General features: G+C 35.4%; 2 protein-coding genes across 10 annotated transcripts; both read left to right on the forward strand.

Annotated features, from left to right (window-relative positions):
* The first annotated feature begins 363 nt into the window (after nucleotides 1-363).
* Nucleotides 364-8,328, forward strand: LOC120275170 (LRR receptor-like serine/threonine-protein kinase GSO1). The gene is made up of 7 exons (XM_039281684.1): nucleotides 364-547; nucleotides 634-688; nucleotides 1,847-1,964; nucleotides 2,445-2,745; nucleotides 3,266-3,403; nucleotides 5,050-6,427; nucleotides 6,603-8,328. Exons 5-7 carry the CDS (start codon nucleotides 3,334-3,336, stop codon nucleotides 8,326-8,328), a joined length of 3,174 nt encoding a protein of 1,057 aa, XP_039137618.1. The 5' UTR covers nucleotides 364-547; nucleotides 634-688; nucleotides 1,847-1,964; nucleotides 2,445-2,745; nucleotides 3,266-3,333.
* LOC120276212 (MDIS1-interacting receptor like kinase 2-like) lies at nucleotides 8,323-14,973 on the forward strand. 9 transcript variants are annotated; one of them, XR_005541195.1, is made up of 8 exons: nucleotides 8,323-9,116; nucleotides 9,285-9,712; nucleotides 11,006-11,380; nucleotides 11,659-11,993; nucleotides 12,160-12,358; nucleotides 12,488-12,543; nucleotides 14,790-14,886; nucleotides 14,961-14,973. XR_005541195.1 is itself a non-coding variant. In XM_039282959.1 (3 exons), the coding sequence occupies exons 1-2, from the start codon at nucleotides 8,441-8,443 to the stop codon at nucleotides 9,668-9,670; spliced, it is 1,062 nt and encodes a 353-aa protein (XP_039138893.1). In that variant the 5' UTR covers nucleotides 8,323-8,440; the 3' UTR covers nucleotides 9,671-9,712; nucleotides 10,076-10,164. The 9 variants fall into 9 exon arrangements, 1 of the variants encoding a protein (XP_039138893.1); XR_005541196.1 differs by adding an exon at nucleotides 13,024-13,123 and having other exon boundaries at nucleotides 14,790-14,967; XR_005541198.1 differs by having other exon boundaries at nucleotides 11,613-11,993; nucleotides 14,790-14,967.
* The last annotated feature ends 1,098 nt before the right edge of the window (nucleotides 14,974-16,071 follow it).

Here is a 16,071-nt window from a genome sequence, read left to right on the forward strand (position 1 = left end):
CATATCAGTTAAAATAAATGTTAGCTTGCATACTACACTTTCATTATTCCAATATAAATTTGCTTTTCTAAAGTGTTTAATATGATGGGAACTTATATTGTACATTCCCCCTGCTTCAATGCAGTTCATATTACTACTAAGCACATGTAAGGGTATATATAATTCGCTTGTTATTTATTTATTTTTTATTTAAAATTTTCATTTAATAAACATTTTTACCAACTGAAAAAATACTCAATTTTCTAAGATAACAAATCAAAACAATTCCAAAAGTTAATTGATGAAAATTTCATTTTTTATTTATTTGAAGAAGTTGTTGATCTAGTGATCCATACATATTTCAATGCATCTCTGGCCGTTCAACACACATCGGACGGCTGAGGCCTCTCCCGCTCATTTCAAAACCCAGCCCCAAATTCATGGAGGGAAGGGAGAGAGCGAGAGGCCGTCTTCGATGCTTGTGATCTCAACCCGCAGCGCTTCATCAACGAGGTCCTCAACGCCGCCGACGATCTCCTCGATGGCGCCTCCCAGTCCTAACCCTCAAGTTACGGATGATCTCACCGAACGATCTATTGATCTCTCTCTGTAATTCTTCTCAACCCTAAAGTTTGAACTTTTTGGATTTCTCAGGCAGGCTTCAATCATCACGGGATGTGGGGAGAAGCAATCTGATGAGCTTGCCAAGGTATAAAGTCCTCGGCTTTGTCCGTATTATTCATGGATTTGGTTGTTTTGTGGATGATTTAGTGTTTTGTTTGTGATTGTTTGAAATATGTGGTCGTTATTTTTGAGGATTATGAACGATTGATTATCAGATTGTTTTGTGGATCATTTATTAGCCCTTAATGATAGATAATTGTGGTATTATACTTGATCTAAAACGGATGAGAGGCACAATTTGTTATGCTGATGGTCTGTAGATTGAAACCACAAACAATGGTATTTGAGTTACGACAAGTCTTTTCCAGCAAGTTGAGGGTTTCTATTTGGGGAAATTAACAACCTTTTTGCTGAGTTTTGTATTTTAAAATTAACCAAAGGTGATAGTTTGTAGGGTGGCCTTGAATTGGGACAAGCTGTGAATGAAGCACAAAAACATGAACCAAACTGTAGGAATTCAAGCTAATCCTTTGCCCTGGTTGGTGAATGTGATTAATATATATGGGAAGAAACGAACCTAAAACTATATGAAAGTGGGACTTGAAATAGTTTGCATAAGTATTATTCTGGTTTTCACAACCGCCATTTGGTTAACATTTCTGGATTCTTAGCTTTGTACATTTTCCTCTCTTTTTTTTTTGGGTGGTATAGCTGCTTGAACATCTTGGTTCAGAATCGCTCGTGGCGGGGTTGGGGGTTGTTAAATTCCTGCACAATTTGATTTTTCAAGGTGCAATGCTTTGCGTTGTATACTTCATAGTTGAGGATTGCTATTCATCTTGAAAATAAAGGGGTAACATACAAGTCTAACACTCAACTCCTCTCTTCTATTTGAAATGGGTTAGAATATGTGGTATCAATGATCAATTTCTATTGTTTGATGGGATAATTCTAAGTTAATTTTAAATTGCCAGCATCTTACTGAAAGCTAATTATGAAGTAGCTGTAACACTCTTCTCTTTTTCTTTATCCTCATTTGATTTGGCTATAGACAGCTTCATTAGAATTGGCTGACATTAATGCTCCACAATGGATCCGAAAGAAAGGAGACGTCAGTCACTGAATACCATCAAATGCTTAATAACCTTCAGATTGATAATATCAAGGCCAACCCTGTTCTAATATTGTAATCATATGTATTTAATTACTTTATTTAATTTTATTTCATTTTGCTATGTCATAGGGTGTTTCATACCTTCGAAACATGACCTAAGAAATTCTGGAAGAGAATGAGCATCAGGGAAATGTACTGTCTTCAACGTTGTTTTGTTGTACCTGAGGGGGCTTCACTGTGAAAAGCTGTAGGTTTCTATCTGAAAGGAGTTAATTTATGCAGGCACTGGTAGTTCTATCTCGCCTGATTTTGTTTTCTGTTTATTGCATCTGTTCTTGCTATGAACTATAGGATATGATGCCTTTCATGATGTTACTTCTTCGACTATATCTTTTCATAGCTAGGAGACTTCCAACTTGCTTTTTTGGTTAAATTATCTCTAATTTACTAGCTTTAAAATTTTATACTGAACTTGTATGAAGGATTCAAAAATTCTTTTCTTTTTATCAAAATGGGCAAACCAAAAAATTTCTTGAGCATTCTTTATTCAGCTATTACTTTCTCTGCAAATGGGAAAAAGTAGCTGTACCTTTTCAAGCCTCCTTTTACCATTTTGCTCTTCTTTTGACATTAAGAGAGGTGGAAATTTTTCAAGATTGTTTAAATGATTTTAACAAAAAAAAAAATTGCAGTTCTAACAGTTATTTTGATGCATATTGTTATCCAGCAAGACTTGTTTGTCGAGAACTTAATCACTTGAAGGAGGATATGACGCAGAACTTGATTCTCACTTGAACTCATTGAGAGAGAAGCTTGTTGCAGTAATTTGCTCATGTTTCCTTGGTTTCCTTCAACTCTGCTTCTCTAGAGACAATTGCAAATTTTCTAGGTTTAGAAAGAATCTTCAGCACTTCACAGAGAGATCCAAGTTCTGAAAAAGCAGGCTTGCCTTAACAACAGTTATGATGCATCCCTTGCTGAGATGCTATTCCTGTATGAGCAGAACTTTATGCATAAGATGTTTCAAGGTATAATTTCACTTCTAAACTCCTGGAAAACATTCTTTTGTTTACTAAGTGATCTTCCTCTATAGCATTTTAAACCATGGTAAATAAGTGTATGTACTTCTACTAAGGATGGATTTCTTTCTTTCCTACTCTAGTCTTTGATGATCTTGGGGACCTTGATTATTTCTTCTTCATTTCTTTTTTCATCCAGTTCATGTTTGATAAAGAGGAATCCCATGGTTGGGCAGGCAAAAGAATTACAAAGAAATCTTTTGGTTCAAAAGTTATATGCAAACTAGTTATATTTCCTTTGCATGCGCTTCAGTTACTGACAAAACTAGTGGAGTCACTTGAGCTGCCTAAATAACAGTTTTGTGATGCCTAAATCCATGGTTCCCTCTTTTGTATGATATTGCATACCTTCATCAAAAAAAGACCTTAAGTAGTTTCGCTTAAAATTTACTGTATTATTACTATGTCATATGTAAATCCTTTTCGTTGCTTTACCTTAATTTGGCCAAATGACTTACTAGCTTTTCAGAGGTAAAGAAGGTGGCATCAGTACTGAAATCAAAAGCTGAGACCATTCAGATCAAAAGAGCAAAATAGATGGAACCTCTGATAGCTGGGAAAATAAGCTCACCAAGTTTCAAAGACCACATGTTGTTAGATAACCATGGTAATACATAATTTTATATGTTGCATACTGTTATCGCCTGTAAATCATAGAAATTAAAGCCTAGAATATGAAACACACTTTATTTGAAACAATAAAAATAAAGTTTTTGACTCCATTTTGTATCTCAATTAATTATATGTGAATCGTTTTCCGACACTATTAATGTAGTACTATAGTTTTTTTCTCATATTTGTTTTATTTAATTATTTGAATCATTCAGTTTGTTTGTGTGGTTAATAAAAATAATCATTATCATTATCATTATCATTGAAATTTTCAATGTAGACCTTGTCTGCCTAGATTACTCTAATGGACGACCTTGCTATCCACATTTACCCTCTCATATCATTCACGGTTCTTAACTGTTATATCATTGGACCATTGATGCAAGAGGCTTTTTCTATGCACTCAGTTTTTCTCATTCAATGGATTTACAAGTAATATGATGACCGAATGAATGATGCAATTTAAGATGAGATGTTAAAATTTTATTCCTATTATTTTGCTACATGTCAACTGTCTTGCATGCTTTGTATATCCTTACCACTTGTTTTGTAATTTATATTATCTTCATTTGAAGTTGGTACTGATTGCAATTTTATATATTGTTTACTTGAAGTCAGACTTTAGATCTACCATTAACCATTCAAATAACAATCCACCGTACTAGACTGTGTTTGTTCAAAATGTTTTTTTTAATAATTACATATGCTTGTTTTGATAGACAGTTAAATTTGCAAGAGCATATTGAAATTATGTAGAAATTTTAAACAACGATAATGAAAGTTTGAAAATTATATTACTTTAAGATAAATATAATTTTAATAATTACATGAGGCATATATTTTTATTAAGTATTTGTGAATTTTAGAAACTTATAATTTTTTTTTTACGGAGTGAATAAATCACAATTTATTACAAAGAGCCAAGAACAAATATACAAAACTCCTAAATTTTTAACAACAGTTTTATATTGGACAAAATATATGTAGCTAGCTAGGTTGAAATAAATGAACTGTAATTTAATTTAGGCCACTTATCATTGTAATTTGACTAGTTGTCTAATTGTTTAAGATAGATATACTACCCATGAAGAATATTAATATTGAAGAATGGAACATGCATCTTTTGCTTCTGAATTTTTCCACATTAATTGTTTTTGGTTTGAGTAGAATAATCAAGACCAGGTCTCATTTGATTATTCCAACATGATCACAGTCAATGAGAGTGAGACATCATGACGGAAACCACAAATGTTACATCAAGCCTCATCACAGTTTGTGGATAAGTATTTTTTTAATCAAGACAAAAAGTCAGCTGTTAACAACAATGTGACTGTCATGCCTATGTAACACTGTGATTGAATGCTGACAATAATTAATGCTTATTTTTAAAACGATATTAATTATTATGTGAATTATCTTTCATTCTGTGATACTATAAAAATTAAGGTGCTCAACGCCCTTTCTGCTAACAAAGCCACAAGAAAATGTCTAGAGGCTTTCTAGGAATAACATATAGTTTCAAAATGGAATCACTGCTTCCCACAAAGTTCACCACCTTCCCAATATTGATGATGATGGTGGTGTTTTCTCTGTTACTACTACTCTTCTCCAATCTTTGTTTCCCTGTTTTTAACATGGCAGCAGCTTCAAAGATTGAATCCCAAGGGAGAGCTCTTCTTCAATGGAAGGCCGCCATTGAAACACAAGAACTTCTTAACACCTGGACATCAAAGACAAGTCCATGCAATTGGACTGGAATCACTTGCAGAAATGATGGCCATCTCATGCCAACCATCACCAAGGTCCAATTGGAACAATTGGGACTAGAAGGGAAGCTGGAGATTCTCAACTTCTCAGCTCTACCATCACTCAAAGTTCTTGACCTTAGTGACAACCATCTACATGGATACATCCCTGCAACCATTTCAGCTCTCTCCAAGCTCGCCATTCTTGATCTTTCTAACAACAATCTCACAGGCGTCATCCCATCAGAGCTTGGCAATTTGACAAGGCTCAAGACCTTGTGGCTCTTTGAGAATCAGATAAGTGGCTCCATACCTCCTTCTTTTGGAAAGCTATTGAACCTGAATTGGTTAACCATCTCCAGAAATTTCTTAGTTGGTCCCATCCCTCTAGTGTTTGGGAACTTGACCAAACTTAATTTTTTATACCTATGGAGAAATAATCTCACTGACTCTATTCCTTGTACGATTGGGAATCTAGTGAATTTGATAGAATTTGATATATCTGACAACCACATAACTGGTCCCATCCCACATGGCATTGCAAACCTGACTAAGCTTGAAACCTTTCACATATTTAATAATAGCATAAATGGCTCCATTCCTAGTGAAATTGGGAATTTAGTGAATTTGAGGGATTTTTCAATATATAAAAACCAAATAACCGGTCCCATTCCACATAGCATTAGAACCTTGACCAAGCTTGAAACTCTTTACCTATATAACAATAACATAAATAGCTCCATTCCATATGAGATCGAGAATCTGGTGAATTTGACTGATTTTGATAAATCTGACAATCAGATAACCGGTCCCATCCCACATAGCATTAGAAACCTGACCAATCTTGAAACCTTTCACCTATTTAATAATAGCATAAATGGCTCCATTCCATATGAAATTGGGATTTTAGTGAATTTGAGGGATTTTTCAATATATAAAAACCAAATAACTGGTCCCATTCCATGTAGCATTGGAACCTTGACCAAGCTTGAAACTCTTTACCTATATAACAATAACATAAACAGCTCCATTCCATATGAGATCGGGAATCTGGTGAATTTGACTGATTTTGATATATCTGACAATCAGATAACCGGTCCCATCCCACATAGCATTAGAAACTTGACCAAGCTTGAAACCTTTCACCTATTTAATAATAGCATAAATGGCTCCATTCCTTATGAGATCGGGAATCTGGTGAATTTGACTGATTTTGATATATCTGACAATCAGATAACCGGTCCCATCCCACATAGTATTAGAAACTTGACCAAGCTTGAAACCTTTTCACCTATTTAATAATAGCATAAATGGCTCCATTCCTTATGAGATCGGGAATCGGTGAATTTGAGGGATTTTTGATACATCTGACAATCGGATAACCGGTCCCATCCCACATAGCATTAGAAACTTGACCAAGCTTGAAACCTTTCACCTATTTAATAATAGCATAAATGGCTCCATTCCTTATGAGATTGGGAATCTGGTGAATTTGAGGGATTTTGATACATCTGACAATCAGATAACCGGTCCCATCCCACATAGCATTAGAAACTTGACCAAGCTTGAAACCTTTCACCTATTTAATAATAGCATAAATGGCTCCATTCCTTATGAGATTGGGAATCTGGTGAATTTGAGGGATTTTGATACATCTGACAATCAGATAACCGGTCCCATCCCACATAGCATTAGAAACCTGATCAAGCTTGAAACCTTTCACTTATTTAGTAATAGCATAAATGGCTCCATTCCTTATGAGATTGGGAATCTGGTGAATTTGAGAGACTTTGATACATCTGACAATCAAATAACCGGTCCCATCCCACATAACATTAGAAACCTGACCAAGCTTGAAACCTTTCACTTATTTAATAATAGCATAAATGGCTCCATTCCTAGTGAAATTGGGGATTTTGTGAATTTGAGAGATTTTTCAATATATAAAAACCAAATCATTGGTCCCATTCCACATGGTATTGGAAACCTGACCAAATTGCAAACTTTTTACCTATATAAGAATAACATAAATGGCTTCATTCCTTGTGAGATTGGGAATTTAGTGAACTTGATAGACTTTGATATATCTGAAAACCAAATTATTGGTCCCATCCCACATAGCATTGGAAACCTGACCAAGCTTGAAATTTTTGACCTATCTAGCAACAAAATAACTGGCATCATTCCTCCATCTCTTGGAAATTTGAAGGGTCTTACTGAATTAAAATTATTTGACAATCATCTCTTTGGTATAGTGCCTAATGAATTTGAGAACCTCACAAATTTAATTAATCTTCAATTATTCAACAACAGTCTTTCTGGTATCCTACCACCAAATTTGGCCAAAGGAGGCTTGCTGCAAAATCTTACTTTAGGATACAATAATTTCCAAGGTCCCATTCCGATAAGTTTGAAAAATTCAACAAACCTAGTCAGGGTTCGGCTTGAAAGAAACCAATTCACTGGAGATGTCTCTGAAAGCTTTGGTGTTCATCTGCACTTGGATTATATTGATCTAAGCTTTAACAGATTGTCTCGGCACTTTATCACCATCTTGGGAGCATGCCTCAACTTAACAAGCCTTAGAATCTCGAGCAACAGAAATCAGCTGAATAATGCCCTTGAAATTGGGCTATTGCCAAAGTTGCGACGATTTGACATCTCTTCCAATAATATGGAGGGAAAGATCCCAAGAGAGTTTGGTAAATTATCTAATATATTTTACCTAAACATGAGCAACAATCATCTCACGGGAACCATACCGCCAGAATTTGGAGATCTATCTTCATTAGAAGCTCTTGATTTGTCAAGCAATAATTTGAGAGGAGAAATACCAGTTTGGTTCGATAATTGCATTAAATTGATCTCACTCAAGTTAGGTAGTAATGAGCTAAATGGAGCCATCCCTTTTCAACTTGGTAGTTTGAACTTCATGGAAGTCCTAGACTTGAGTGACAATTTATTCACGGGAGAAATACCACAACAACTTAGTAACTTAATAGTGTTGCAAGAGTTGAATTTATCACACAATCAGTTGGTTGGTTGCATTCCATCTTCTTTTCAATCAATGGCAGGCTTAACATCGTTAGATTTATCTTACAATTCTCTAGAAGGTCCAATTCGGAGAACCATTTCTTTTCAAATAGCTCCCATTGAGTGGTTTTACCGACAATAAGGGCTTATGTGGTCATGTGCATGGTTTGCCTCCATGTAATAAATCTCTTTCATTTAATGATCACGTGAAGAAACATGACAAATTCATCCTCTTGACCGTTCTAATATGTAGCATGTTACTTCTCTTATTTATGATAGTTGGAATATTCACATTACTTTCTTACATAAGAAAGAGATCCACTACAAATGATATTGTGGAAGAATTTGGAGGACATTTCTCCTCCATTTGGAGGGTTAATCATGGAAAAGAGGCATACAAAAAGATCATTCAAGCGACAAACAATTTTGATGAGAGGTATCAAATTGGTGTTGGAGCTAGCAGTGTAGTCTATAAAGCAGTACTATTATCAGGAGAGATACTTGCTATCAAGAAAATTCATGAAGGTCACATGGATGAGCAATTCCAAAACGAAATTCAAATGTTAAACAAAATTCGGCATCGGAATATAGTGGGGTTCTATGGGTTTTGCTCTACTAATGAATTTAGCTTTCTTGCGTATGAGTTTATGGAGAGAGGATGCTTGGGTGCTAGTCTCAGATCAGAACGAGAAGCCATGGAGTTGTATTGGATCAAGAGGGTCAACATTGTACGAGACATTGCTCAAGCTCTATCTTACTTGCATCATGATTGCACTCCACCTATCATTCATCGAGACATAACAAGCAACAACATTCTTTTAGATGAGGAGTACAAGGCTTGTGTTTCAGACTTTGGTATTTCTAGACTACTAAAACCGAACTCATCACATTGGAGTTTGCTTGCAGGGACATATGGGTACATGGCACCAGGTATGTATGCATCTCCTAATCATTTTAATTGTTCTTCTATGTGTACTCTCTGGTAATTAGACTAAGTGATTACACAAGCAATTTATTAGTTTTATCAACCTTGAATATGAACAATGATGATGAAGTGAACTGAGCTACTACTGAACTTTACTTGATTGGTGTTTGCAGAGCATGCCTATGTAATGAGATTAACTGAAAAATCTGATGTATATAGTTTCGGGATTGTAGCACTTGAAGTGATTCATGGAACACATCCCGGAGATCTCCTAAGCAACTTATCACTGAGTATGTTAGTGAAAGATATGCTAGATCCACGTATTCCTCTTCGCTTAGCTGATCAAGTGACCACAAACCAAGTGCTTTTAATGATTTTAATAGCAATGCAGTGCATCAACATTGATCCACAGACTCGCCCTACAATGCAACAAGTATCTCAAAGGTTGTCTTTTTCAAAGTCCTTGGCAGCATCTGACATCAATTCTTTTCAGGTACTTACCCTTGATCACCTCATAAACATTGTACAAACACATGTTGATGATCAAGAGCATGAATGATGGGAACGTTGGGGAGGAATATATATATTTCTAGTAAGGAAGGTATGATCCAGTCTTAATCTCTCCATTTCCCAAGTTTCTTTAAAAAGATACATATCCTTACTTAATATCCATTAAGACCGGTAATTTGCATTTATATTTCTTTTTTGACTGAATTTATTGTATGGTTGCAAATATTCCAGTATGTGATTGAACTTTAGTCATGCTTATTACTAAAAAAAATGTTCTTATATTTTAATCAAGCTTATGTATTAATAGTGAGAAAAAATTTCTCATGCAATCACATGGGTCAAAATAAATGGTAGTTTGAATAATATAAACCTACTACTCCAATATAAACTTGCTTGTCTAAGTGTATAATATGATGAGAACTTATATTATAATTATATGTGTGGTCTGTTGCAGCTCTTTCTACTGAGCATCCTAAACAAATGGAATGTTGAACGTCTCTGTACGCCTTTACCAATGAAAAAGCACAATCTTAGTCACTTAAGGGAGGGTGATCTTTGCCCTTGACTTTTTCATAGTACTCCACTTTTCATGTTTTGCTGGACCCATCTCTTTGGTGCTCCTTATCTTCATTATTTTTGTATTTTTTTAATTAATTTTCCTTAACTTTATCTTCATTATTTTGTACTCTTATAATTAACTCTCCTATATGTTAGCAAGGTGGTTGTTCCATTTTATATATATAAAAAAAAATTTCTTCTCATATTGAAGCCTTCTCTTGATTATGTACATCAATCTTTCGGCATAAATAAAGCTAACTACTGTACTTATGTTAAGATATATATATATATATATATATATGCGCTCTTGACTCATGCCAGAGTAGAGAAGATTTCACAATATTCTTTATTGCTAGTAAACCATACACTGATGCACATCACCAATTTATATAATGAAAGATTTTATTCCTCCCACCTTGAAACTTGGCCAAGTATTTGTCATATATATTTTAGAAAAATTTAACTTTCTGTTATGCTGTGTTAATTGCTAGTGAGCCACCAACCTTGCTTGATATCCTCTCAATTTTAGCGTGATTTCAATTACATAAATAATGTGAGGAACAAGGGCAACAACATCTCTTGTTCCATTAGCTAAAAAAATCTTGTGCATTAGAATTACATTCATGTCGCAAGCAATATTATAAATGATTTTATTCTTTCTAGCCTAGGTAACTTAAGCATGCTCTGTTCTGTGTGTTTTGCATGCTTTGTTCTGTTGCTTTTGACTTTTTGGCAATGATATCTTTGGATATAAATCTAATGAGATGAGTTACTGTTCATGATATTGTTTATGTGTACATATGGCTATTGTTTTATGTACACTCAGAAATACGTCTTTGAGATCGTGCAAATCTCAGGAATTTGAGATTTGGAAAAGCACGCTCAGGAGATTGAGATTTTGGTGAACATGGCCTCCAAGTGTAATGCATGGTGGTGCTCTTGAGCACGGCAAGGAGTACGGGTGTGCTGATCTTAGGAATCGAGTTTATGGAAGAGGACGGCTTTAAGCACGGGTGTGGTTTGACCCATAAGTTGGCGATCTTAAAAGCCCTCATGACATTTGAAGAGGAGTGAGAGAGATAAAGAAAAGGGGTTTTGAGGAATTGAAGAAGAGAGCTTGAGATTGGCTTGAAAACTCCAAGAAGTTTGGTTTGATCTTTCAAACAAGTGAAGAAGAGGAGTAAGCTTGTCTTTCATGCTTGTAAGCCACTTTGACTATTTCTTTTTTTGTTTGTGAAGCCATTGTTAGAGCACATACGGGTACATGGCACTAGGCATGTATGCATCTCCAAATCAGTTTGATTGCTTCTTCTATTCAAATTATGTTATAATTAGACCTACCCATGTGACTTATTAGATTTATCAACCTTGTAATGAATAATGATGGAGTGGACTAAACTATTTCTATTTTTAAGCTTGATTTGTATTTGTAGAGCTTGCCTATACAACGAGAGTGACTGAAAAATGTGATGTATACAGTTTTGGAATTGTAGCACTTGAAGTGATACGCGGAACGCATCCCAGGGATCTCTTAAGCAACTTATTATTGAGTGTGATAGTGAAAGATATCCTAGATCCACGTCTTCCCCTTCATATAGGTGATCAAGTGGCCACGAACCAAGTGCTCTTTGGTGATTTTAATAACAATGCATTATCTCATCACTGATCCGAAGGCTTGCCCTATAATGCAACAAGTATCTCAAAGATTGTCTTTCTCCAAAGTCTGGGTCAACATCTGACATCTACTCTTTTCAAGCACTTACCTTGATCACCTCATGAAAATTGTGCAAACACATATATTCCTAGTATTGAAGGTATGATTTAGACTTATTCTCTCATTCTCCTAAGTTTCTTTAATTAGATACATATCTTTGGTTAATATCCGGTAGGACCAGTACTTTGTGTTAGAAATAGTCAAAGAACTGTATGTGAACATTAAACAATCTTGCTACATTGTAAGAGTTAGTTGCTGTATTCTAGTGATCCATATCTCGAGGCACATCTGGCCGTTTAATGCACATCAGACGGCTGAAACCTCTCCCGCTCATTTCAAAACCCATCCCACAAATCCAGAGCAGCGACCATGGAGGGAAGTGAGAGCGTGGCCATCTACGATGCTTGCGATCTCAACCCGCAGCGCTTCATCAATGAGGTCCTCAACGCCACCGTTCTGCCTCCAGTTAAGGATGATCTCCCCGAACGATCTATTGATCTCTCTCTCGCTCTCTCTCTCTCTCTCTCTCTCTCTCTCTCTCTCTCTCTATGTAACTCTTCTCAACCTTAATGTTTGCACTTTTTGATTTATCAGGCAGGCTTCAATCATGCAGGGGATGTGGGGAGAAGCAATCTGATGAGCTTGCCAAGGTATAAAGTCCTCGCCTTTGCCCGCATTATTCATTGATGTTGTGGTTTTATGGATGATTTAGTGTTTTGTTTGTGATTGTCTGAAATTGTTGGAAAAAGCTATGAAGTTGCTGTGATTGAAGAAGCTGATGCATCTTAATGGAGTTAAATGTTTATTGAATTGAGTGATTAGAAGACAAGCTATGAAATTTAAGTCAACTTGCTGTTTGCCATGTCAGCATATTATTAATTAATTAGAACATTTCCAGCCACATCTCAGCAAGTTAGTTAAAGACATTCACTAGCTTTGTGTAATTAGAGAGCTTTGTATTCAATTCAGTTTTTGATTGTTTTTCTCAAAGTTCATCAAAGAAAAATGATCTTCTCCCTCATTCACTCATTCTTTATTTTTTTTGTTCGAATTGATGCTGTTGCTGATTCGTGGTCATGATTTCCTCTTTCCGATTTGCATCTCCCTAAGGAAGAAGCTCTGTTTCACAGGTTTCTCCAGACCTTGCTACAACTTTGGAAGAAAATTCCTGTAGATTTCCATCAGAAATGTGTGGTTATTTTCGAGGATTATGAACAATTGATCATCAGAGTATGTTTAGCATCATTTATTATCTCTGAATGATAGATAATTGTTGTATTATACTCAATCTAAGATGGATGGGAGATGCAATTCATTTTTGCTGATGGTCTGTAGATTGAAACCACAAACAATGGTATTTGATTTACAATCCTTCTTTTTTTCAACAATGGTATTTGTGTTTTAAAATTAAATAATGAGGTTCCTGCTTGAAGGAATTTAACCGAAGGTGCTTGTTTGTGGGGACGGCCTTGAGTTGGGACAAACTGTGAATGGAAGACAAAAACATTGACCAAACTATAAGAACTTCTTGTGGTCGGCGAAAATGATGAATACATACAGGTAGGAAAAAAAACCTAAAACTATATGGAAGTGGGACTTGAAATAGTTTGTGGCCCCCATTTTGGTTAACATTTCTGCATTCTTAGGTGTGTACATTTCCTTTCTTTTTTGTTTTGGGTTAAATTCGCGATAATGTGATTTTCAAGCCGCTAGGCTTTTGTGTTGAATACTTCACAGTTGAGGCATTGTTATGCATCTTGAAAATAAAAGGGTTAACATACAAAAGTCTAACACTCCACTTCTCTCTTCTATTTGGAATAGGTTAGAAAAATGTAGTGCCCATGATCAATTTCTATTGTTTAGTGGGATGATTCTAAGTTAAATTTAAATTGGCTGCATCTTACTGAAATATAATCATGAAGTAACTGTAAACTCCTCTTTTTCTTTATCCTCATTTGATTTGGCTGTAGATAACTTCATTAGAATTGGCTGACGTTAATGCTTCACAATGGATCCATCAAATGCTTAATAACCTTTAGATTGATAAAGGCTAACCATGTTCTAATATTTTGATAATATTTATTTTATTATTTTATTTTGCTATGTCTTAAGGTGTTTTTCATACCTTCAGCAACATGACCCAAGAAATTTTGGACAAGAGAATGGACATATGGGGAAAATTTTGTCTTCGACATTGTTTTGCTATACCTGAGGGCTTCACTCTGTGAAAAGCTGTAGGTTTTCTATCTGAAAGGAGTTAATTTATGCAGGCACCGATAGTCCTATCTCACCTGATTTTGTTTTCTGTTTTCTGCATCTACATCTGTTCTTGCTATGAACTATAGGATATGATGCCTTTCATGATGTTACTTCTTCGACTATATCTTTTCATAGCTAGGGAGACTTCCAGCATTTCATTTTTTTGGTTAAATTATCTCTAACCTGCTGGCTCTAAAAAGTTTTTATTTTTAATGGCTAATAGCTGAAGCGCCTCCCATTTAGGATTGTCAAAGGGAAAATGGTACTAAGTCACCAATTACGTGCTACAAACCTCTTAAAAAATTCCTTCGATGACTCGAGTGAATTATCGCTCCCACTGACCCACCCTCGGGTTTGTAAATAGTACAAGAAAAGTAGTAGACTCAGGTAGTACATAAAAGTACTAAATAGATCGTAGTAAAGGATTCAAAACTCTTTCCCTTTCATTCAGTTATACCATCTGCTATTCAATGGCGATAAAAGTTTATATTTAATTTGAAAAAGTAACCTGCACTTTTCGCTTCATCTTTTTCGATTTCACTCTTGTTTTGCAATTAAGAGAGGTGGAATGTTTAAAGATTGTTTAAATGGTTCATTGTGGTTGTAACAGCTATTTTTGTTACATACTGTTATCCAGCAAGACTTGTCTGTCAAGAATTTATCACTTGAACGAGGATATGATGCAGAACTTGATTCTCACTTGAACTCATCAAGAGGGAAGCTTGTTGCAATAAGTATCTGTCATTTGCTCATGTTTATTTGGTTTCCTTCAAGTCTGCTTCTCTGGAGACAATTGCAAATTTTCTAGGTTGGGAAGGAATCTTCACAGCTTTATAGAGGATCCAAGCTCTGGAAAAAGCAGGCTTTCCCTTAGCAACAGTTTTGATGCATCCATTGCTGAGTCACTATTGTTGTATGAGCAGAGCTCAGACGCATGAGAATTTTTCAAGGTATAATTGCACTTCTAAACACCTAGTATATCATGTTGTGATGCTGCTTTTACTTGCACCTTTAGTTTGGGAGTTTATGTTTAGAAGTTTTCACCAAAAGCATGTCAATGTTTCTCAAGATATATTGTGAAACCATTCTTTTCAGTTTCCAAGAGATCTTCCACTAAAGCATTTTAGCAGTGGTAGATTAGTGTATGTACTTCTGCTGAGGATGGAATTCTTTTCTTTCCTACTCTAGTCTTTGATGATCTTGGGGACCTTGATTATTTTCTTCTTTCTTCATTTAGTTCATGTTTGATAAAGAGAAATCCCATGGTTGGGCAGGTAAAAAAATCACAAAGAAATTTTGGTTAGTTATATACAAACTAGTCATACTTCATTTGCATGCGCATCGGTTACTGACAAAAACTAGTGGAGTCACTTAAGCTGCTCAAAATAACAGTTTTCTGTTTTCCCTTTCTTGATCATGCTTTGGCTTTCTTAGACTGGATAGCCATCCATGGTTCCCCTCTCTTGTATGATATTGCATACTTTCATCAAAGATTTTGGAGCTTAAAAAACCAGAAAGCTTGGGTGGTTTTTGCTTAAAATCTACTGTATTATTACCACGCCGCCATACGTAGATCCTTTTCCTTACTTGACCTCAATTTGGCCAAATGACTTACTAAATTTTCAGAGATAAAGAAGTTGGCCTCAGTACCAAAATCAAAAGCTGTGACCATGCAGATCAAATGGACAAAAGAGATGGAACCTCTGATCGCTGGGAAAATAAACTCAACGAATAAAAGCAGCATGTGTTAGATAACCATGGTAATACATAATTTTCATATATCCCAGGCTGCTATCACTTGTAAAATTATAGAAATTAAAGCCTAGGATATGATCCAACTTGAAATTCCCTACTTATTTTCAGATCTTTTCTGCAAGACTTTGATGATATTCTTGGAGTACCAACTGTCTTGAAGAACA

Source organism: Dioscorea cayenensis, chromosome 2, assembly GCF_009730915.1.
Source record: "Dioscorea cayenensis subsp. rotundata cultivar TDr96_F1 chromosome 2, TDr96_F1_v2_PseudoChromosome.rev07_lg8_w22 25.fasta, whole genome shotgun sequence".
Lineage (NCBI taxonomy): Eukaryota > Viridiplantae > Streptophyta > Magnoliopsida > Dioscoreales > Dioscoreaceae > Dioscorea > Dioscorea cayenensis.